General features: G+C 70.7%; 5 protein-coding genes across 6 annotated transcripts; 1 reads left to right on the top strand and 4 right to left on the bottom strand.

Moving 5' to 3' along the window:
• Positions 1-1,776: 1,776 nt before the first annotated feature.
• On the top strand, positions 1,777-5,333 carry PRRT3 (proline rich transmembrane protein 3; the record flags this gene model as incomplete). The annotated part of the gene is made up of 3 exons (XM_082487749.1): positions 1,777-2,908; positions 2,995-3,135; positions 3,565-5,333. The coding sequence occupies 3 exons, from the start codon at positions 1,777-1,779 to the stop codon at positions 5,331-5,333; spliced, it is 3,042 nt and encodes a 1,013-aa protein (XP_082343875.1).
• Positions 5,334-5,588: 255 nt separating this feature from the next.
• Positions 5,589-8,986, bottom strand: CRELD1 (cysteine rich with EGF like domains 1; the record flags this gene model as incomplete). Its single annotated transcript, XM_082487760.1, has 10 exons — positions 5,589-6,566; positions 6,674-6,817; positions 6,903-6,998; positions 7,093-7,176; positions 7,287-7,382; positions 7,527-7,703; positions 7,827-7,918; positions 7,994-8,104; positions 8,179-8,261; positions 8,792-8,986. 10 exons carry the CDS (start codon positions 8,984-8,986, stop codon positions 6,346-6,348), a joined length of 1,299 nt encoding a protein of 432 aa, XP_082343886.1. The 3' UTR covers positions 5,589-6,345.
• A 630-nt stretch (positions 8,987-9,616) lies between these two features.
• IL17RC (interleukin 17 receptor C) lies at positions 9,617-13,934 on the bottom strand. Of its 2 annotated transcripts, none has more exons than XM_082487752.1 (17): positions 13,809-13,934; positions 13,711-13,732; positions 13,260-13,624; positions 12,953-13,064; positions 12,839-12,883; positions 12,540-12,679; positions 12,265-12,324; positions 12,046-12,100; positions 11,768-11,952; positions 11,638-11,688; positions 11,493-11,538; positions 11,262-11,374; positions 11,115-11,183; positions 10,988-11,045; positions 10,750-10,845; positions 10,630-10,668; positions 9,617-10,254 (listed from the first exon to the last, which is right to left on the bottom strand). In XM_082487752.1, exons 1-17 carry the CDS (start codon positions 13,908-13,910, stop codon positions 9,629-9,631), a joined length of 2,184 nt encoding a protein of 727 aa, XP_082343878.1. In that variant the 5' UTR covers positions 13,911-13,934; the 3' UTR covers positions 9,617-9,628. The 2 variants fall into 2 exon arrangements, with proteins under 2 accessions (XP_082343878.1, XP_082343877.1); XM_082487751.1 differs by having other exon boundaries at positions 11,262-11,416.
• Positions 13,935-14,172: 238 nt separating this feature from the next.
• Positions 14,173-18,591, bottom strand: IL17RE (interleukin 17 receptor E; the record flags this gene model as incomplete). The annotated part of the gene is made up of 15 exons (XM_082487912.1): positions 14,173-15,283; positions 15,498-15,599; positions 15,675-15,726; positions 15,806-15,874; positions 15,948-16,096; positions 16,215-16,260; positions 16,364-16,411; positions 16,587-16,922; positions 17,045-17,113; positions 17,201-17,340; positions 17,421-17,544; positions 17,616-17,722; positions 17,845-18,003; positions 18,382-18,397; positions 18,490-18,591. The coding sequence occupies 15 exons, from the start codon at positions 18,589-18,591 to the stop codon at positions 14,676-14,678; spliced, it is 2,127 nt and encodes a 708-aa protein (XP_082344038.1). The 3' UTR covers positions 14,173-14,675.
• A 101-nt stretch (positions 18,592-18,692) lies between these two features.
• JAGN1 (jagunal homolog 1) lies at positions 18,693-19,881 on the bottom strand. Its single transcript, XM_082487771.1, has 2 exons — positions 19,571-19,881; positions 18,693-19,460 (listed from the first exon to the last, which is right to left on the bottom strand). The coding sequence occupies exons 1-2, from the start codon at positions 19,657-19,659 to the stop codon at positions 18,998-19,000; spliced, it is 552 nt and encodes a 183-aa protein (XP_082343897.1). The 5' UTR covers positions 19,660-19,881; the 3' UTR covers positions 18,693-18,997.
• Positions 19,882-20,042: the final 161 nt, after the last annotated feature.

A 20,042-nucleotide genomic window follows, 5' to 3' on the forward strand; every position in this document is an offset into this window, starting at 1 on the left:
AGGGAGCAAGAGGGGAGCACCATGTGCTGCTGCCAGCATGGTGCTGCCATGGGGACCTGAGGTGTCACATGTTCCCCCTGGCCTGGGCAAGAGGAAGGCAATGGCGGTGACAGGGGTTTGCCAAGGCTGAGCCGGTGTGACTTTGTGACACCGTGGCCATGCCAATGCCAGCTCAAGCCCTGACAGGGCTGGCAGTTCTCCAGCAGGACAATTAGCTGATTAATTACCTGCACCTTGGCAGGGGCCCATAGCCCAGTGGCTGCCGGGGGGGCTGCCTGCCCCGTGCAGGGTGGGCAGGAGGTGTGGGGCAGGTGTGGGACAGACATGGGGCAGAAGGGTACCAGGGCCACCCACGGACCTTCCCGGTGACCCTGCTGGGCGGGTGCCCACAGCCCCATGGCCGTGGTGGGACCGGGCTTGGCAACAGCCCCACATTGGGGGCTGCCTGCTCCCGAGGGGGTGGGCTGCCTGCCCTGCCTGCCCCGCAGGCAGCATCCCCTCTGCTGCCCCGCTGCCTCCTGCCCCGTGGGGACCTGCCCTGGTGCTCCCCACGAGGCCACGCCCCGGGTGACCCGCCCCACGGGGGACCTGCCGCAGCGGAGCCCACCCCAGCTGAGCCCCCACGGCACCCGCCCCGCCCCTGTGCCCGTCCCCATGGGTCCCGTCCCCGCACGGCGGCCCCAGCCGTGCCCGAGCGCCCCGCGCCCCCCCCGCCTCCCGGTGCCGGGCGGGTTCCCGCGCGGGTGCCCGCGGCTCGGGGCGGCGCGTGACCGGCTGCCGCCGCCGCCGCCGCCCGCTCCACCGCAGAGCCCGGCCCGCCCGCACCGGCTCCGGCACCGGCTCCGGCACCGGCACCGGCACCGGCACCGGCTCCGGCACCGGCAGGTCAGCGGGGGGGCTGCGGCCGGCTCCGGCATCGGGACCTCCCGGGCTGCGGCGGGCGGCGGGAGGGGGCTGGCCACACCGCGGCCCGGGCACCGGGCACCGGGCACCGAGCACCGAGCAGCGGGGGGCCGGCCCGGCGCGCTCCAGGCGGGGTCCGCGGAATGCGGCGGCGGCCGTACCGGCCCCGCTCTGATCCCGCACCGGCCGCGGCCCGGGCCCCGCAGCGCAGCGCAGCCCCGCCGGTTTCCGCACACGCACAGCAGGGCCGCCGCCGTCGCAGCCGGGCGGTCCCGGACCCGTTCCCGGACCCGGCCCGGCGGGGCTGTGTCGCGTGGGCGGTGGCGGCGGGGTGCGCCGGACTGGGCATCCCCCGCTGGGATGCAGCCGGGGACGCGCCAAGGTGAACGGTGTGCGCCGGAGCGGGGCCGCCGGCAGCGGGGACACCGGGGAGGGAACACTGGGGAGGGGGAGACCGGTGATGGGGACACTGGGAAGGAGACACCGGGGATGCTAGGGGCAGGGACCACTAAGCTTTAAGGACCACCAGTACCGGGGACACCGGGATGGGCACCGCCAGCACTGGGGGCACCCACATGGGGACCACCAGCACGGGGAGCACCAGGGACTGGGACACCCGGATGGGGACTGCCAGCACTGGGGACACGGGGAAGGGGAAGCCTGGGAATGGGGCCACTGGCAGCAGAGACACGGTGAATGGGGACAGCTGGGAACAGGGCCCAGGGACAGCCCAGCCGCTGGCTCTCTCCCGGGCAGTGGGTTGCCGTGGGCACAGCAGCCCCACAGTTGGTGGCGTGAGCCCGCTCGGGTAGCCGCTGTGGGTCCTGGCTCACCGAGCCCCCCCATCTCTGCAGGACCAACTGGCTGCTCACCATGGCTGCAACACGGCTCGTCACCTGGGGGCTGCTCCTGTCCGCTGGGGTCCCCACCGGGGCCCAGGGAACACTGATGGCGGGGCTGTCCCCAGGTGGGACCCTGCAGCAAGGCAGGGACCCCCTGCATAGCCCTGCCTGGGGACAGCAGTGGCTGGGCCAGTCCCCCGCCTGGGAAGCATCGGGGGAGCCGAGCGGCGCTGGGGCCCCTGGGAGTGAGCGCTGGGAGAGTGGCAGCCCCATGCGCTGGCCCCCACCACTGCAGGCGAGGGATGCCACCGGGGCATCCCTGGAGACAGAAACCACTATGGCAGGCACTGGCACCAGGGCCTGGCAGGACAGCGGTGCAGCCCCTGCCACGGCGGAGGAGCCGCTCATCACCTGGCGAGGACACGAGGCCAAAGGCCAAGACAGCCCCCAGGAGGGGACCTGGCTTCCCCACGGTTCTGTTCTGGGGACACCGGCCCCCGAGGTGCCCATGGACACGGGGTCGGGCTCCCCAGGGCCTCCCTGGGCAGGACAGGGACCATCCCCGGCCAGGCAGAGTGCCACCGGGCCAGCCAGCACCCCCAGCCCTCAGCCGACCATGTCCACCATCGCCCTCACCCCCATGCCATCAGCAGGGACAGGGATGGGGACAGCAGACACCCATGCAGGGGGACAGCCAGTGGCTGAGGAACCCATGGTGGGCCCCGGCCTCCCTTGGGGTACACAGCTTGCTCCAGCCAGCAGCCAGCCAGTCCTGCTAGACACTGTCCCTGTCCCCCACCCCACAGGCACAGGGCCAGCCCAAGGTCCTCACGCCAGCCCTGGCTCCGCACAGCCGGAGGGCAGACAGGGGGACCTGGGTGGGCCCCCCAGCCCCTCCCCGGCCCTGCCCAGCTCTGCCCCACAGCTGCACCCCGCAGCACCATCCTGGGGGCTGGCCGAGCCCTGGACTCGGATGATCCCGGTCCACCAGCGCAGCACCCGGAGGGCCCCACTCAGCCGTGCCACCACCAGCCCCAGAGACATGGCCCCTCATACAGACCCTGGGCTGATGGAGCATCGGAGACCCCAGCCCACCCCCGGGACTGCCCTCAGCACTGGCCCTGCATCACTGCCTGCCTCCAGCATGGGTCCCCCTGGCACAGGTAGGACCCATCACAGCATGGGGGTGCTCCTTGGTGGGGACTGAGCCCCTGCAGGTGCTAGCACCTTGCTCTGCCCTCTCTCGCAGAGCTGCTGCCTGAGGAGGACGTCGGCTCCCCACAGCGGGTCCGTGGTGCCGTGGGGCCCGCGAGCGCCCCGAATGTCACTGAGGCTGCACCACGGCCGACAGCACATCCCACCACAGGGACACCCAGGACCAGGCACTCAGGTGATGCAGGGCCGCGGCTGAGCCCATCCAGTCGGTCCCCAGTGGGGATGCTGTGGGAGCCCATCCCTGGGGCGTCAAGGCTGGCGGGGGGGATGGCAGCTATCTTGGGCCACCCAGCTGGGACGCGGTGACACCTTCAATCAGGATTGTGCCCGGCGACAGCCCTAATCTACTCCTAAGATTAGTGTTAAGTGCCCAGTGGGTGGGATCTTCTCTGGTGGGGGGGTCAGGGACATGCCTGGGTCCATGCCACCCCCTGCACCACAAGTCCTGTTGGAGACCCCCAGAAAGTACTGGTGGGCACAGCCCTGGCTGACACAGGGCATCCCCCACCTCCCCGGGGGGCTGGGTATCACTGAGCCGTGTGCGTGAGGGCTGTCCATCCACCCCCAGATCCCCACTGACCGTCCCCCTCCTTCCCACCCGCAGACACCCCGGGGACACAGCCCCCCACCCACGGCACCGCATCCCCCTCGGCCACATGGCGGCAGGCAGGGGTGACGCCGCAGACAGCCCCCCGGCGTCCATCCACGCCACAACCACAGCCCAGCCATCCCTCCCCAGCACCGGGGGCCAACGGGACTGGGCTGAGGTGGGCCGAGTTGCAACGCCGGCTGGGCTTCGCCTGGGAGACCCACATCTACGGGGTGGCTGCCATCTTCCTGCTGCTGGCACTGGGCTGCCTGGCTGGTCTGGCAGGGGTGGCTGCCCTGCGTCCCCCCCACCTACCCCATCTTTTAGGGGCCCATGGGCTGCTGCTGGCCGCCTGCCTGCTGCGGGCCACCTTCCTGCTGCTGGACCCCTACGGGGCACGGGGCCGCCTGCCCCCCCGGGCGCTGCTGCTGCTCAGCACGGCCCCTTTCCCCTTGCTGCTTGGCGCCTTCGCCCTCCTGCTCCAGCGGCTCCAGCGCCTGGCCCAGCTCCGGCTGCTGCCAGCCCGGCTACAGGGGCTGCCGACCCTGGGGGCCACCATCGCCCTACAGAGCGGGATGCTGGGGGCCGCCGACCTTCTCCCACCCCGGCTGGGCCCCACCGCCGGGCTGGGGCTGCAAGTGCTGGGCTGTGGGGCCGGGGCCCTGCTGCTGCTGGGGGGACTCTGGGGGTGCTGGCGGGTGCTGCGGGCACCCCGGGAAGTGGCAGGGGGTGGGGGGGGGGCGGTGCTGCGGCAGGGGGCCTGGGCGCTGCTGGCGGCAGCGGCAGCAGGGCTGCCGGTCTGCGGGCTGCAGGTCTACAGCACCCTGTGGCTACGGGGGGTCCTGGGCGTCCCTGGGCGCTTCTCCCAGCCCGGCTGGGCGGCACAGCTCTGGCTGCGGGTCGGCGAGCTGGGCACAGCGCTGGCACTGCTGGTGGCCGCTGCTGAGCCGCTGTGCTGCCGGTGCCGCCGGCGCAGTCCCGCCAGCCACTCCTGCTGGTCCAAGGCGCTGCGGTACTTCTGTGCCAGCCGCAAAGCCGAGGCGCCTGAGTATCCCAACAACTGCTACGACTGGGCTGGCGGCAGCACTGGTGGCACCAGCGGCCCAGAGCGGGCACCCACCAACGACATCTCCAAGAGCCTCATTCGCAACCCGGCGGAGCAGCTTCCCCTGCGGGCACTCAAGGACAGCAATGAGGCCTGGGCGGCCGCTGCTGGCACCACCGGGATGCCGGGGCTCAGCCCCAAGTGCCCCAATGTGTTGGCCGCCCGCTCCTGTGCCACCTTTGAGCAGGGCTCATCCCCCTCGCTGGGGGAGCTGGCCTTCCGCCCGCCGTCCCCCATTGACCTGCGCCGCAGCATCGACCAGGCGCTCTGCCGCCGGCACCTCCTGCACGACAGCCTCTTCGGCCAAGCCCGCCGTGGCTCCGGCACCTCACTGCACAGCTCCCTGGCCCCTGCCGAGACCCCCGGCCTGGGGCGTATGGTGCGGTGCAGCTCGCTGACGGAGCTGCCCGGCCCCCGGCAGCCCCCCGGCACTGTCACCATCACCGTCACCGCCTCAGCCAGCTCACTGGAGAGCAGCTCACTGAAGATCAGCTGGAACCCCTGGCGCCATGGGCTCTCCTCACCCGACAGCCTGCCCCTGGATGAGGCACCTAGCCGTGCCCCCCTCCTGGTGCCTGCTGTTCCCCCCAGCTGGGAGCGAGAGGGCCCCCGCAGCTTCCCAGCCCTTGGCAAGACAGCGGACGCCCGCAGCCTCTCCAGTGACACCATTGAGCTCTGAGCCAGGGAGACGCAAGAGCAGGCAGAGACTGGGGGGGTGCAGGGGGATGAGCCCAGATGAGGGTCCGGGGGCCTGATCCTGCACCCCTGCAGGGCCGGGAAGGAGGAGGGAGCTGGGCCAGACCAGCTCCGTTTGTGCCAAACCAGAGAAATAAAGTTTATGTTGGGAGGAGGTGGCCCTGTTGGCGTATGGAGGTGGCGGTGGGCAGCAGCACCCGTAGCCCCCCAACCCCATCCCAAGCAGCCGGGCTGGGTGTGCAGAGCTTTATTTCCTGAGATATGGACACACGGACAGATGGGCACACCCCGACAGACAAACCACGGACAAATGCAACGGCCACACTCATGCATCCAGCAGGGCCCCCTCCGCCAGCACGGCACCCCGGGAGAGCCCCTGCCCCACGGGAGCTCCCAGCCCACCCCAGCCTGGATGGGACAGATGGGCTCTGCCCAGGGACATGGGGGGGAGGAGTTGGCGGGGGACAGGAGGCACCTCTCCCAGCCCCACATCTCAGGGCAGAGGAGGGACCCAGCCCCCGACTGCCCCACGGGGAATGGTCTCACCGGGGAGGCGGGGGGGGACACAAGGTCCTGCAGGGCCGGTAGCCCCCAGCTTGGAGGACACTTGCTGGGCAGGCAGCAGGGCTGAGCTCTGCCAGCATCACTGCCCCAGCACACAGCAGTGCCAGAGCACCCCACAGTGCCAGGTCTCTCCTCCAGAGCACGAGGGGCTGAGGGCAGCATGCTGTACCCACCCCCCCCGCAGTGCTGTACTGCTCAGCATCACCAGACTGGCCAGAAGGGGCTGTGCAGGAAACCCCCGGGGACCAGGCACCCCCAGCTCCTTCTGCAGGGGGAAGGCAAGACCCTATGCTAATGGGGGACTGGGGGACACATGCAGGGCACAGCGCCGTGCACAGGATCCGGCCTTGGCAGCCAGCCCCTACTTGGGGGGGGTACCCTGCACCCCAGGCTGAGCCTGTCCCCCCTGCCCACGCCCAGCAGCCCCAGAGCTATCTGCCCTTCATGAAGCCATCGAGGACGCGGTCGCTGCGGTCTGAGAGCCAGTATCCAGCCATGGCAGCCACAGCACCAATGAAGATGGCAGTGAAGACCATGTCGCCTTTGGCGGCCAAAGTGGCGAGGGCGCAGATCATCACGCCAAAGAACATCTGCTGCAGCACCACCACCTCGTCCTCCGTCACGTCATCAAAGAAGCCCTTCTCTGGGGCATCTGCAAGAACAGCACTCATGGGGGACAATGGACGAATAGGCAGAGCTGCCCACCCCCACACACACTGCCTGCCCGCAGCCCGTGCCCCCCACCTCGACAGGCCATACCGGGGGGCTTGTCCTCCACGCAGTGCCCATCCCGCCGGACGTGGCCGTGGGCACAGACGCAGCGGTAGCTGCCCTCCGTGTTCTCACACACCTCCTGCACCCCTGTGCACACCGGCTCCTCGGCGCTGGCACACTCGTCCACGTCTGCGGGGGGAAGCAGGGCTCAGGCAGGGCTCAGGCAGCAGGGAGGGGGCAGAGCTGCCCCCGCTATCCCGCAAGAGCCACTCACCCAGGCACTTGGCTCCATCCCGCCAGTAGCCCTTGTTGCATTTCTTGCAGCGAGCCGGCCCAGCACCCATGCAGCCGATGCAGGCCGTGGAGCAGTCTGCCATGGGGAGAAGAGCTGGCGTCACCACCAGAGTCCCCTCCGAGCCCAGCCAGCACCAGCCTGCACGGAAACCCCCCCACCTCCACCTGACCTCGGCACTCGTAGGAGCCCTCGGTGTTGACGCAGAACTGGTTGGCTCGGCAGTGCGCCATCTCCGTGCCGCACTCGTCAATGTCTGGGGGAGAGGAGAGGGATGACAGTCCCACTGAGTCCCGGCTCCTGGGACACAGCCCGCTGTGTCTCTGAGCTTGCCTGCTGTCCCCCCAGTCCCACTGCGGCCCTCACCGATGCAGCGGTGCTCGTGCAGCACCCAGCCCCTCTTGCAGCGAAGGCAGCTGGAGTCCTCCGGCCCCGTGCAGCGCCCACATGCCCGGTAGCACTCTGCAGGCAGGGGAGAGTGGGCATGGGCACAGGCAGGGGGGAGCCACCTGCACCCAGTGCCAGGGCAGTACCAGGGCAGACCCCCGGCCGCGCAGCCCCCCGGCTGCGCAGCCCCCCTCCTCGCCAGGCCAGACCCCAACTTACCAGCACACACCAGGTGGCTTTTGTTCCGTGAGGCCTCATAGTAGCCATCACCACACTCAGCACAGAAGGGGCCACCATAGCCTGGACTGCAGACGCACAGGCCGGTGCCGCGGCGTGTGCCATCACCATCGCATCGCCCATTGCCGCTGCATGGCTGCTGGGGCCCACCGGCGCAGGCTGTGCAGGGAGAGACCAGCTGGCTGGCAGCCCACACAGGAGATGGCGTGGGCAGGGGACCCTCCAGCCCGGGCAGCACCGCCAGCACCCCACCAGCACCCCACTCATGCCATAGCTACTCACGCCGGCAGTCGGGGCCATAGGTGCCAGGCGGGCAGCAGAGCGCCAGCCTGTCCATGCACAGCCATTGGAAGAAGTCAGGGTGCTGCTGCCGCCTGGGGAGGGGGGAGACACAGTGCTCAGCCCCCTGCCATCCACCTGTCCCCCCATGTCCCCATCCCCAGACTCACTCATGGAACCACCACTGCTCCACGTGCTCCTCGCTCCGCTCCAGCAGCTGGTGGCAGGTGAAGTCCGAGGGGGCACAGACGCCCTCCAGCACCTCCAGCAGACGGGTCTCACTGTGGGGACAGGGGTGTCAGTGTGGGGAGTAGCTAGACCCCCCCAGACCCCTTCCCAGCTGGGGGGCACCCACCTGTACTGGTACTTGGCCAGCTTCTCCTCCTCCCAGGCCGTGTTGCCCCCACCGAAGCCCTCGTGCTCTGTCCGTTCCAGGCCCTGGGCAGGTGGGGGGGCAGTGCAGGCGTGGGACCCCCCCAATGACCCCCCCCTCCCCCATAGGATCACCCCTGGGCCGTGCCACCCTCCTCCCCTCAGTGACCTCCAGGGTCCCGCCACCCTCTCCCTTCCACAGAGCCCAGCCGCTGTGCCACCCAGGACCCCCTCCACTCTTGAGGGATGCTGTGTCCCCCCAGGCCACCCCTCACTCTGCAGACCTGTCACCTCCTGCCCCCCCCGTGCTCCCCCTGGCCACATCACCCCACCCAGAACCCCCTTTGTCCCTCCTCGCATGTCACCCCCAGACTGTCACCCTGCACCAGGCCACCCCCCACACTGCAGGCCGTGTCCCCCCATGCCTGTCACCCATGGGCCTCCCACGCCACTGACCCCTGCGCCCACAGCTCCTACCGCAACAGGGGCCGTGTCACCCCATCACCCCCCCCCCCATATCCCCTCCCCAGGCCCCATGTCTCCCCCCACGCCACGGCCCCCATCCCCCCCGTGTCCCCCCCGTGTTCCCACCGCACCCTGCTGAAGCTGTCGGCGAGGCCGCGGCAGGCTCGGCAGGGCTCAGCCCCGTCCCCGTCCCGGTCCGGGTCCGGGTGGGCGCGGGCGGCCGCCAGCAGGAGCCCCCCGAGGAGGGCGGCCCCCAGCAGGGCCCCCCGCAGCCCGGCCCCCCCCCGCCGGGCCGGCAGCGGCGGCAGCGCGGCCCGCGGCCCCATCCTCCGCCCCGCCCCGCCCCGCCCGCACCACGTGGGCCGCGCCCGCTGACTCAGCGCGGCCGCCCCGGCCAATGGCCGCCCGCTCGCCACCGCCCACCCCCCTCTCCCAGCCAACCCGCGCCGCCCGTCGGGCCCCGCCTCCCTGCGCCTTAAAGGGACCGAGGCCAAGGGCACCCGGCCGGGAGGGGGAGCGCAGAAGGGCCGGGTCGGCGACGCTGCGCGGAGCGGCTCCCCGGGGCGCGCTGGTCCCGCTCCCGACTGGCCTGGACGAGCCCCTCGACCCCCGACTCGACTGGGCTGCTCCCTACCCACCCCAACCCCCAGCCAAACCAGTCCAGGTCACTCCCTCCAGCCAAACTGGTCCAGATCCCTGTCATCCCCCGAAACTAGCCCAGTTCCTCCTCTTCCCCCTCGAACTGGTCCAGTCGCCCCCCGCCCCAAACCCTCCTAAACTGGCCCATCTACCCTCCAACCAAACCAGCCCGGCTGCCCTTCAACCCGCAGCCAGCCCAGACCCCCCCTCCTGCCCCCAAACCCCACCTTACCTCCCCATCACCCCTCACCAATCCATCCCAGTCCCTATGCCCCCCCCCAACACACCACAGTGCTGGATTCACACTCAGCAACGGCACCGTCACCACTTTATTCCCCCAGTGCCCGCCGCAGCCCCTCGGCCACCGCCGCCACGTAGGGCTCCGGCCACCGGCCCCGCCGTCGACCTGGTCCCGCCAGCGCCCGCAGGAAACCCCCCATCTCGCTGGGCAGCGCGAAAGCCGGGGCTGCCTGCAACACTGGCGGCACCGCCGGCACCAAGGCCTCGAGCCGGGCCACCACATAGCGCCCGTTGCCCGCTGCCAGAGCCGGCATGGTGCAGGACAGAGCCGCTGCAAATGCCTCACAGGGTGCTACGGTGGGGACATCATCAGGGCCAGGGACGTCATCGGGGCCAGGGATGTGCCGGGGGCCGGGGCTGCTGAAAGCAGCCCCGGCCCCCGGCACATCCCTGGCCCTGGTGTCCCACCAGCGTGCAGCAGCCACAGCCGCCGGGGAGAGGAGGAGGATGATGGTGTCACCGTCATGCAGTGCCCGCCGGTGCTGTGCATGTAGCCAGGGCAGCGGCCCCCATGCCGCTACCCCGCTACCACCTCCCGGTGCTGCCACCACCGTCAGCCCCAGTGGGCGCAGGGCTGCCGTCAAGGCGCACGCTGCTCGCTCTGCCGCCGGCTCCGCTGCGTGCACCAGCAGCGCCCGCTGGCCTCGCAGTGGGCCTGGGTGGTACCATCAGCGCCTGAACACCCCCCCTTCCTCCCAGGCACCCCATGCCCACCCTATGGGGTAGCCATGGTGGGAGGCAGGCTGGTACCCGCCCAATAGGGGACCTATCCCATGCTCTGTTCCCTGACCCCCCCCTACCCAACCTAAGGGACAGCCATGGTGGAAAACAGGCTGGGACCACCCCATATGGGGGACCCACCTCCTGATCTGTCCCCCGAGCCCTGCAGCATCCCCATACCCACCCTAAGGGACAGCCACAATGGGAAGCAGGCAGAGACACACACCCCCACCCCCCTGTCCCCTGTGGGAAGGGGATGGACATCCCTGCCCTCTGCCCCCCCCAAAACCTAGGCTCGCCCCACACTCACCCTCAGAGCCATAGTCAGCCCTCAGAGACTTCAGCCAGCCTGTGGGGAGGAGAGGCAGTGAGGGAGGGTCCCGGGGGGAGGTCCCAGACCAGGCATGGCCCCCAGATGGGCACCGCTCACCTTTTACGTCCTCCTTCTTCAGCAGGAGCAGGAGCAAGAGGCAGGCAGCCCCCAGCAGCACCCCCATCCACGCCAGCGCCCAGCGGGCACGCAGGTCTGCAGGGCAGGGGTCAGCGCCTGCTGAGGGTCCCCAGCACCCACTGAGGGTCCCCAGTGCCTCCCCAGTGGCTCCGCAGGGGCCTCCCTCAGCCCCGCACTGACCCCCCTCCTCTCCCCAGGAACGGCCGGGGACACTCACACTTGTGCAGGGGACAGGCCCAGAGCGCGACCCCGGTGCCATTCTCAGGGTGCCAGATCTGCAGGGATGGGGACACATCACACACTGCCTGACCCATGCCCGCTGCCCGCTGGCTGCCCACACTGACCTGCCTGCACTGCCCCGCCACCACGTCCCGCTGCAGCTCCTGCTCCAGCAGCCCAGGGCGCCCGGCTCCCTGCAACAGTGGCAGGGGGTGAGCCGGCTGTGCCACCAGTAGCACCACTGCTGGGACACTGGGGTCCCTGCCCCTTACCATGCTGGCAAAGCTGGCGAGGGATGTGCAGGCACCCCTCTCCAGGGCACACAGCGAGGCGTTCCCCCCACGGTCCAGCAGCAGGAGGTCATCGGCACGGCCAGGCAGTGCTCCTGGGGATGGGACAGAGGGCTGGAGGGGGTGGCGAAGGGAGGCTGGGGGGGAGGGAGGTTGTCACCCCCCAGCCCAACCCCCAGGTTGTCCCTGCCCTCATGCCCTGGCAGTACTCACCGTCCCGCAGGCACTGGGTCAGCCGGACCTGCCCACTGCTCCACACCTGCCCCAGAGAGCGGGTTAGCAGTGCTGGGGGGCAGCTGTGGGGCAGCTATGGGGCTGCCTGTGGGGCAATTGGGGGGGGGGCAGGGGGATATCCTACCTGCACACAGAGGTTGGGGTGTGGCCGCAGCCCCCCAAACTCCTGGGGTCCCTGTGGGCAGGAAGGACGCTCCGTCAGTGCTACCCACATCCCCCCCCGTGCCCCCAGTGCCCCACAGAGACCTACTCACCTGCCCCACAGCGGGCTGCTGCAGGCCAGGCAGGGCTTGGCAGGGTCCAGTGGGCTCCGGCTGCCAGCAGGGCACCAGCTCGGCCGGGAGGTCGCAGGGGGCCGAGAGGGAACAGGTCAGCGCCCGCCCCTCGGTGTGCAGGACCAGCTGGCTGCGTGCCCACAGCCGCTCCCAAGCCTCAGCATCTGTGGTGGCACCAGGAAAGGGATGTCACCCCCATGCAGTGCCCCTTGCATCCCAGCCCCCACCGCTGCATCCCAGCCCCGTGGCACAGGTACCATGGGAGAAGGGGCACAGGGTGGCCCTCGGCGGGTCATGGGTCTCCGGCCAGACCTAAAGGGGAAAGAGAGAGAGGAACAAAAGGATTTGGGGTGCCCAGGCTGTGACTGTCACCCAGCTGGCCCCCTTAGGATGCCAGAAGGGGCCATGCCGTGCCCGAAGCTCCTCTGCTTTGGCGGCAGCCCTGCCACCCCTGTGGTGCCCGGATGGATGCCCACCTGCAGGCAGAGGCAGGGCAGCACCTCGTCGGCTGGCAGGCTGTAGTTCATGGGGCCGCTCTGCCGCCAGGAACCAGACGTGGGTCACCCCGTGGCAAATCACACCCTGGTGGGGTCACCCAGCCCAGGGGGACCCGCTCCCAGGGGACCCACTCCCGGGGAACCCTCTCCTGACACCCTGCCTGTAACAGAGACATGGCTTCCCGGGGGGCAAAGGGGGGGGTAGTGGCCGGGGCCTGGCCAAGGCAGGGAGTGGGGAAGGGGTTTATACTCACCGCAGTCACCGCACGCCCCGACCCAACGGCACCATGGCTCTGGTTGTGGTAGAGCCGCAGCGTGTAGCTGTGCCCTGCCGCGGCCCCCTGCACCTGCACAACCACCTCCTTCGGCCCTGGCAACACCTCCATCCTGGGCACTGCACCAGAGGTGGCTCAGGGCACCTGGCACCAAGCACCACCTGCCCAGCACCCTGACACAGGGCATGGCACTCTGGGGGTCACCCACTCCCCCAGCATCCACCACCCACCGCTTCACAGGGGACGCACTGCCATGGCTGGGGAACACCAGCACCTACCTTGGCACTGGGGGACAGCAGCCTGTGCCGCGGGCCATGAGCAGTCTGCGGGGATAGGGTGTCAGCAGGCAGGGGGGACAGTGGCCGCCGCAGCAGGGCACACCGCGGGCTCACCTGGCACCCGCTGCCACTGGCTTAGCCTCCGGGGGCCGCGCGAGTTGACATACGCCGTGACGTGGAGCTCGGAGCCCAGAGGCGCCTCGAAGCACCGGAAGGTCACCCAGCCCTGGGCAGGAAAACCACCACCGCGCTGCGGCGAGGCACTGGCACCACCCAGCACCCACGTCCCCGGGGCACAGGGAACAGGGCCACTGTTGCCACAGAGATGTGCCAGTGCCAGCACCCACATCCTCATGCACCACAGTGCCAGGGGACTGCAGGTGGTGGGGACACTCATCCCTGGCACCCCACATCTACGTACCAGGGATCGCCCAGGCAGGTCCGGGGCCAGGGTTGCCCAGACCTCCACGGCCACACAGCGGGAGGAGGCGTATGTGTGCCCAGAGAGCAGCAGCAGCCCGGTGACGTTGGGCTGGGACGAGGCAGCCCCATCCACCAGTGACCACCGTCCCCCCTCATCGCTGTCCTCCGCCCCAGGGATGCCTGACGGCACGGGCTGTCGGGGCTCGCCAGTGCCAGGCGGCAGGGCCAGGCGCAGGCGCACCTCCAGGCAGGGCGAGCAGGCCATGGGCCCGCTGCAGCGCAGCGCCGGCTTCAGCTGCAGCCGAGCCAGGGCCAGCCCGTGGCCAAGCCCCGGCAGCTCTGTCCCACACAGCACGTCAGCATCTGGGGGGAGACAGAGGGCGGCTATGGGTGTGGGGTCCCACGCCCCGGGGGGGACGAAGGGCCATGGCAGAGGCGGTGGCACTTACCCAGGAGGCGGCAGGCGAGGCCCTGGGGGGAGACTGGGGTGAGGCCGGTGGCCGTTCCAGGGTGCCCGCTGGCCCACGTGCCGGCAACACCGACCCACCTGGGAGCAGGCCAGGGTGTCGTGGGGGGCCCCGCGCCCACCCGCTGTCTCCGCCAGCAGCAGCAGCAGCAGCAGCCGCCGCCGCCACCCCAGCGTGCGCATGGCGGGGCCGGGGCCGTGGGGTGCCCCGGCCCCACGCCGTCCACTCCCGACGGCCCCGCTCCCGGCTCCACGGGCCCCACCGCCGCCGCCGGCTCCCTCTTCCTGCTCCGATCCCGGACACCCGGGTCCTAGCGCGGCGCCGGCGACCGCCCCGGGGTGGGGCCTCCCCGCTCCCGTTCCCGTTCCCGCACCGACCCACGGACCGCCTCCGCGCCCCGGACGGTTCGGCGCCCCGCGGGGACCGGGGGCGACCCCATGGCTCGGGCACAAGACCAGCCCCCGCGGTGGGGTAACCGGCCGAGCACCGGGCACACCAGACGAACGGTGGGACAGGGTGAAACGGTGCCTTTATTGCTCCCGCCGCAACAAGTTCCCGCTGGCGGCGGGGGAGCGAGCAGCCGGCACCGGGCTGGGCACGGAGTCCCCCCGCCGCCGCCGCCCAGCTTCTTCCAGCGCCGCTCCGGCCCCTCACCCGGTCACGGCGTCCCGAGGGGCGTCCCCGGGTCCCGGCTCTCCGGCGGAGGAGGTCCCTGTGTGGAAATAAAGCCGCCCCTGCCCGGGGCAGCACCTCCGCTCCCGGCCCCTGCCGCACGTCCCATGGCCGGAGCCTTGCCTGGGGCACCCCACCGGCACCCCACGGCACCCCTCCTGCCGCCGCTGTCGGCACGCTCAGCCGAGCCCCGCACCTCCATGACAGGGCCCCCTGCCCTCACCGGGGGGCTGCCCCCGGCCCTGCTCAGCCCAGCTCAGCCCCGGCACGGGCGCTCAAGTGCCAGCAGCCGCCCCGGGGTCCTGGGGTGGGGGGCTGCCCTCGCCAGCCCCCACCTCCAGCAGCCGGTGCAGGAGACCCTCCACCCTGCCCCGGCGACAGCGGCGGGGGACCGGGGGACTGCCCCGCAGGGCACCCAGCAGCCCAGGCAGCTGCCGGGGCAGGCGGTAGGTGGGCAGGGGCCGGAGGGGCCGGGGGACATCGCAGGGGCTGCAGAGCCGGCTGAAGTAGGCCAGCACCCAGCCACCACCGTGGCCCGCCGCCCCCAGCTCCCCATGCAAGCAGGCCATGGCTGCCCCAAAGATGTCATGGGCGTCCCCAGGGACCCCGCCAGCCGCCCCAATCCGCCACCGGTGGAAGAGCCGGGTGCTGCCCCGGCTCCAGAGGAGGAGGACGGTGCCGCGCTGGCGACCCACATGGCCCCGTTGGGCATAAAGCCAGGGCAGGGCGCCCGTCTGCCCCACACACCCTGCTTCCCACAGGTCCAGGTGTACATCACAACCCAGCCCTGCGCGCAGCCGCTCAGCCAGGGCACACACCAGCCCCAGGTGCTCCTCCGAGTCCGGTGAGTACAGCAGCAGCACCGGGCGCCCTCCTGGGGCACCTGTGGGACAGAGGGGACAGCGGTAACAGCCTTACCCCGAGCCCCCCTGGCATCCCCCAAGGGCACTCCAGCATCCAAGCATCCACCGCCCTGCACCACCACGCACCACCCTGAAACCCTCTGCAGCCCAGGGAGCTGTCATCCCCCAGCACCCCAGCCCCATGGCCACATGTCCCAGTCTCTCCATCCCACAGCCCCCCAGGGTGCCCCTCACCAGCAGATGGCCTCCAGGTGCCACGGCAGTTGAAGAGCAGCACAGTCACCACCAGTCCTAGTGCCAGTGCCAGCCCCAGCAGCCCAAAGTGCCTGCGGGAGACTGGGAGAGGGGTGGTGAGGGGGGTCATCTGCCCATGCCCACCGCCCCCTACAGCCCCTTGAGACCCTCACTCACCATCAGGACAGAGCAGCTGCTTCCGAGCAAAACGCACATCTGAGCGCCAAACCTGGAAAAGGGGCTGAGTGAGGGGGCGCCAGGCTGGGGTCCCCCCCGTGGTACGGTTGCCACCGCGGGGGTCACCTTACCAGCACACAGCTGCCCAGGACCTGTACCGGCAGCAGCAGCGCCAGCTCCCCCGGGGCAGAGCCCTCCAGCTGCAAAGCACAAGGGCAGGGTCAGTGTGGCTCAGTCCCCTTGCTTTGTCCCCCCCAGCCCTGTGCTGCCCACCTGTGTGACGGTGTAGAGGGGGGCCTCAGGCTCACACTGCCCACCCCGGTGCTGGCAGAGGGCTGCACTGAAGGCCGCAGGGATGCTGGAGGTGAGGTGCAGGCGCAGCTGCAGCCCCCGGGCACTCACGGAGACGTTCCAGGCAGTCTCTGCAGCCACCAGAGAGAGAGAGGGAGCTCACAGGATGCCTGATGGGATGAGGGGTGCGAGGGACCCTGGGGCAGGGCTGTGCTCAGCCCAGGGATGCCCCCCACCTGCGAGGCTCACCTTGCTGGTGGGGACACTCCACGTGGCTGCTGTTTCCATAGGAGAACTAGGGGGAGCGGGGATCAGTGGAGGGGCCAGGTGAGCTGCCATTGCCCACCGCTGCCCCCAGCCCCTCCCCAGGCAGTGCCCACCTGCCTGCAGAGGCTTACCCGAAAGCAGAGCTGGGGGTGCACATCCACCTTGTCCAGTATGTATGCCTGGTATGGGCAGAGAGTGTGTCACTGTCCCCAACTCGCACAGCTTACAGACACCCCAGCACCTGCCCACCACCCTCGGGGGACCCTGGGGTCCAGCGGGTGCCCCAGCCAGGGGCACAGCCCTGCATACCTCTGGGCTGGTGCCTCGCAGCACCCCAAAGCTAGGACCCCTCACCTGCTCCTCCTCGCTGGCCGTGGAGTTGGGGATGTCATGGCAGGGAGCAGTCTCATCCGCCACCTCCCTCCAGCATAGGGTGGCCCGGGGGCGCAGGGGACAGCTGGTGCTCAGGACCATCGCCATCTGGTCCTTGCTACTGGCACTGTAGTCGTGGAAGCGCACCGAGGACCACAGCTCGGGGCCATCTGCAGAGCAGTGCATCAGTGGGGTGGGTGGACAGCTGGGGGGACCCCTGGAACCCAGCTCCCCTCCCCGCAGGCACTCACAGACAGCTGGCTGGTCACGGAAGGGGCAGTGCTTGCTGCGTGGGCTGTCGTGGAGTGAGTAGGAGGCCTGGGGGAGCAGAGCAGGGCAGTCAGGACAGGATGTGCCCCCACCTCCCCTACCTGTCCTTGCTGCATGAGCAGGGACAGGCAGGGAGAGTGGCCCAATGACCACAGGGGACGGTGACACACCTCAATGCACAGGCAAGGCACCAGGAACTCATAAGGCAGTGAGACGTGGTGGCCCCCTGGCACCAGCACCTGCAGGCACGGAGGCAGCATCAGCTGGCAGCGAACGTAGACCCCAGCCCGGGATGGGGATGGCTGGGGGGCGGGCAGAGTCGTTACCTGCTGGTGGAAGGGCCGGGGGAGTTCCTCGCACTCCAGGACCAGCTGGTGGCACAGCCGCACCATCAGGGCAGGGCCCTCGGGCACCCACACCTCGATGGCCCGCACCTCGGGGACCCAAGCATGGGTGAAGACAGGTCCTGTGGAGCAGGTGGGAGGAGGGTGTCAGCCAGCACAGGGATCCCCCCGGGACACTCCTCGGGGTCCCTCCCAGCCTCACCGGGTGGCTCGGCGGTGATCAGGTGGCTGCGGCTGATGGCCAAGCCTCGGTCAGGGATGGTGCGGAGGGAGACGAGGACCTGCCGCCCACTCTCAGCCGGGAAGCAGTCGAACTGCACCTGCCACTGCGGGGAGCGAGGGGATGAGTGGGATGTGCAACCCTGGTGTCCAGCCCCACGCTGCACCCAGGACTCACCGGCGAGCTGCCCAGCGCCTGGTGCCGCCGCCACACCTGCAGCCAGCCGGCACGGTTGGAACCCAGCTCCAGGAAGTTGAGCTGCAGCCCACGGACACCACCGAGCCCTGCGAGAAACCAGTGTGGGGCACTGACACGGGTGGGAGGACGAGCCCCTTCCCCCCTACCCTCCACCCCTTCTACCCCAGGGAGGGGAGAGGGGGTCCGGCCCCGCCGCCCCTGCCCGTACCTGCGGCGGGGAGGGCCAGGCGCACCCGCAGGCAGGGCTGGCAGGGCTGCGAGGGCAGGCACAGGCGGGCCCTGCTCAGCGCCAGGGCGGGCGGCTTCAGTGGCGGGGGCCCGGGCCGGGCCGGGCGGCGGCAGCGGGGACGGCTCAGCGTGCTGTCGGCTGGCGGGGGGGGGGGGGGGGAAGAGCAGAGAGAGGCGGCCGTGCGCCGGGGGTCCCACTGACCGCCGGTACAGGGAGCCCCCGGGACGGCGAGTCCTCGGAACGGGGGGAAGCCCCCGGGAAGGGGGAGACCCGGAGACTGAAAGTCTCAGGTGGGGGGAGCTCTGCACACCGGGAGCCCCGGCGACCGGGAGTCCTCGGAAGGGGGGAGCCCAGGGACCAGGAGCCCCGGGCAGAGGGGAGCCCCTCACCCCGGAGCCCCCCTCGCCCTGCAGGACCCGGTAGCCGCGGGCAGGGGTGGGAGTCTCGCCATCCCGCCGCACCCCGCAGGACCCGGGAGCCCCGGGCAGGGGGAGCCCCGGCCCCGCAGCTACTCACCGGTGGCCCGGCACTCCTGCAAGCAAACAGACAGGGGTAAGCGCGGCGCCGCCCGCGCTCCCCCTCCCTCCCCGCCCGGTCCCCACCGCCCCCCTCCCCGGTGCTCACGAAGTTGGCGGAGACCCGGAGGCGGGTGACGGCGGTCCCGGCCCCGGGAAGCAGCAGCAGCAGCAGCGCGGCGGCAGCAGCGAACAGCACCGAGCGCCCCATGGCCGAGCCGCCGCCGCTCCCCGCCCCGCCCCGGGCCGGCCCCGCCGCATTCCTCCGCCGGCACGCGCGGCCCCGCCACCTCCCTCCCCCCCGCGGCCGGGCGGCGCTTCCTGCGGCGCAGACACGCGTGGGACCGTGGAAAGTATTTTATTTCCATAGCGCAACACGCGGAGCAAAGGCGGGGTGGAGGGGGCGGCAGCAGCGACCTTCCAAGGCCCGGGAGCTGCCCCAGTCCCGGGGTCTGTCATACCCCCCCACACGCCCGTGTGCTGAGCCCGGAACCGTGGTGTGGCTCAGACACGCACGTTGGTCCCTGTGGACCCCCACCCACCGGAGCTGCGCCAGCACCGCCCCACGGGGCCCGGCTGTGGGGCTCCCATCCCTCTCAGAGCCCACCCATCCCCGCTCATTTCTTCTTCTTCTCCTGCGTGCTGGTGAACCAGGAGTCCAGCAGCTTCTTGCTGTAGTAGAGCTGCCAGCCATGCACCTGGGCGGCCACCACCACCACCAGGTACATGACAGAGACGGCCGAGAAGCCGAAGATGAAGCGGTAAGCTTTGCCGTGACGGTAGAGCTGCTGCGCCATGGGGAACATCTCCATGGCCCCATAGATGAGGGGCGCTACAGAGAAGAGGCCGGTGCTGATCATGGAGAGCACCAGGTAGCTGATGTTGTTGCGGGGGAAGGAGAGGAGGCCCAGGAGGGAGGGCAGGATGCTGAGCAGGTAGGGGTACTCCCACTGGTAGGGCATGGCCACCTGGTCGTGGGGCAGCAGCTTGAGATGCCCCACACACATCTGGGCCAGCAGCAGCAGCCAGATGCCCACGTGCGTGTAGATCAGCTTCTTGATCTCCGACTTGAGGGACACGCTGGGGAGAGAGCACGGGGCTGTCAGGGCCTGCCGGAGGGGACTCCCCCCCCACCCGGGCCCCGGAGCCCCAGGGGAGGCCGCCGGGCCCCGCAGCGGTGGGACACCCACCTCATCTGGTAGTGCGAGGCCACGCGCTCCCGGTGCTGGAAGTCGCTGCCGTCAGTGCCGGCGGCGCGGGGACCCCCGCGGGAGGCCATGGTGCTAGCCTGGGGAGGTACGGCGTGAGGCGGGAGCGGCCCTCCGCCTCCCACTGCCCCGGGGCAGCCCCGGCTCCAGCCCCCCGGGCCTCCCTCCGCCTGTAAGACAGCCCCGGGACCCCCTGCCCGTGAGTGCCCTGCCCGCGCCCGACCCCCTGGGACAGGCCGCCAGGCACTCCCACAGCTGACACCCCCGGGGCCCCCGACCCGCCGCACCACGCCGCGCCCCACCTGCCAGCGGGACGCTCTGCCCGCACTTCCGTCTATCTATGGCCGCGGCCACCGGCTCTGAATGCCCAGTCGGCCGCTCTGCACGCCCTGGAGGCTCAACTCTATGGCCACGGCGGAGGTGCTTCCCCACCTCGGCCCCGCCTCTGCGCAGG

The sequence above is a fragment of the Vanellus vanellus genome (assembly GCF_965231255.1).
Source record: "Vanellus vanellus genome assembly, chromosome: 9".
Taxonomy (NCBI): Eukaryota; Metazoa; Chordata; class Aves; order Charadriiformes; family Charadriidae; genus Vanellus; species Vanellus vanellus.

Bases quoted from the DNA above. Each gene is read 5' to 3' on its own strand.
- IL17RC (XM_082487751.1), bottom strand. From the start codon at position 13,910: ATGCGCACGCTGGGGTGGCGGCGGCGGCTGCTGCTGCTGCTGCTGCTG. The intron at 13,625-13,710 runs GTAAGTGCCACC...GTCTCCCCCCAG, and splicing joins CCTCGCCTGCCGCCTCCTGG to ATGCTGACGTGCTGTGTGGG. The intron at 13,065-13,259 runs GTACGTAGATGT...TTTCCTGCCCAG, and splicing joins ACCTGCCTGGGCGATCCCTG to GGCTGGGTGACCTTCCGGTG.
- JAGN1 (XM_082487771.1), bottom strand. From the start codon at position 19,659: ATGGCCTCCCGCGGGGGTCCCCGCGCCGCCGGCACTGACGGCAGCGAC. The intron at 19,461-19,570 runs GTGGGTGTCCCA...CTCTCTCCCCAG, and splicing joins GCCTCGCACTACCAGATGAG to CGTGTCCCTCAAGTCGGAGA.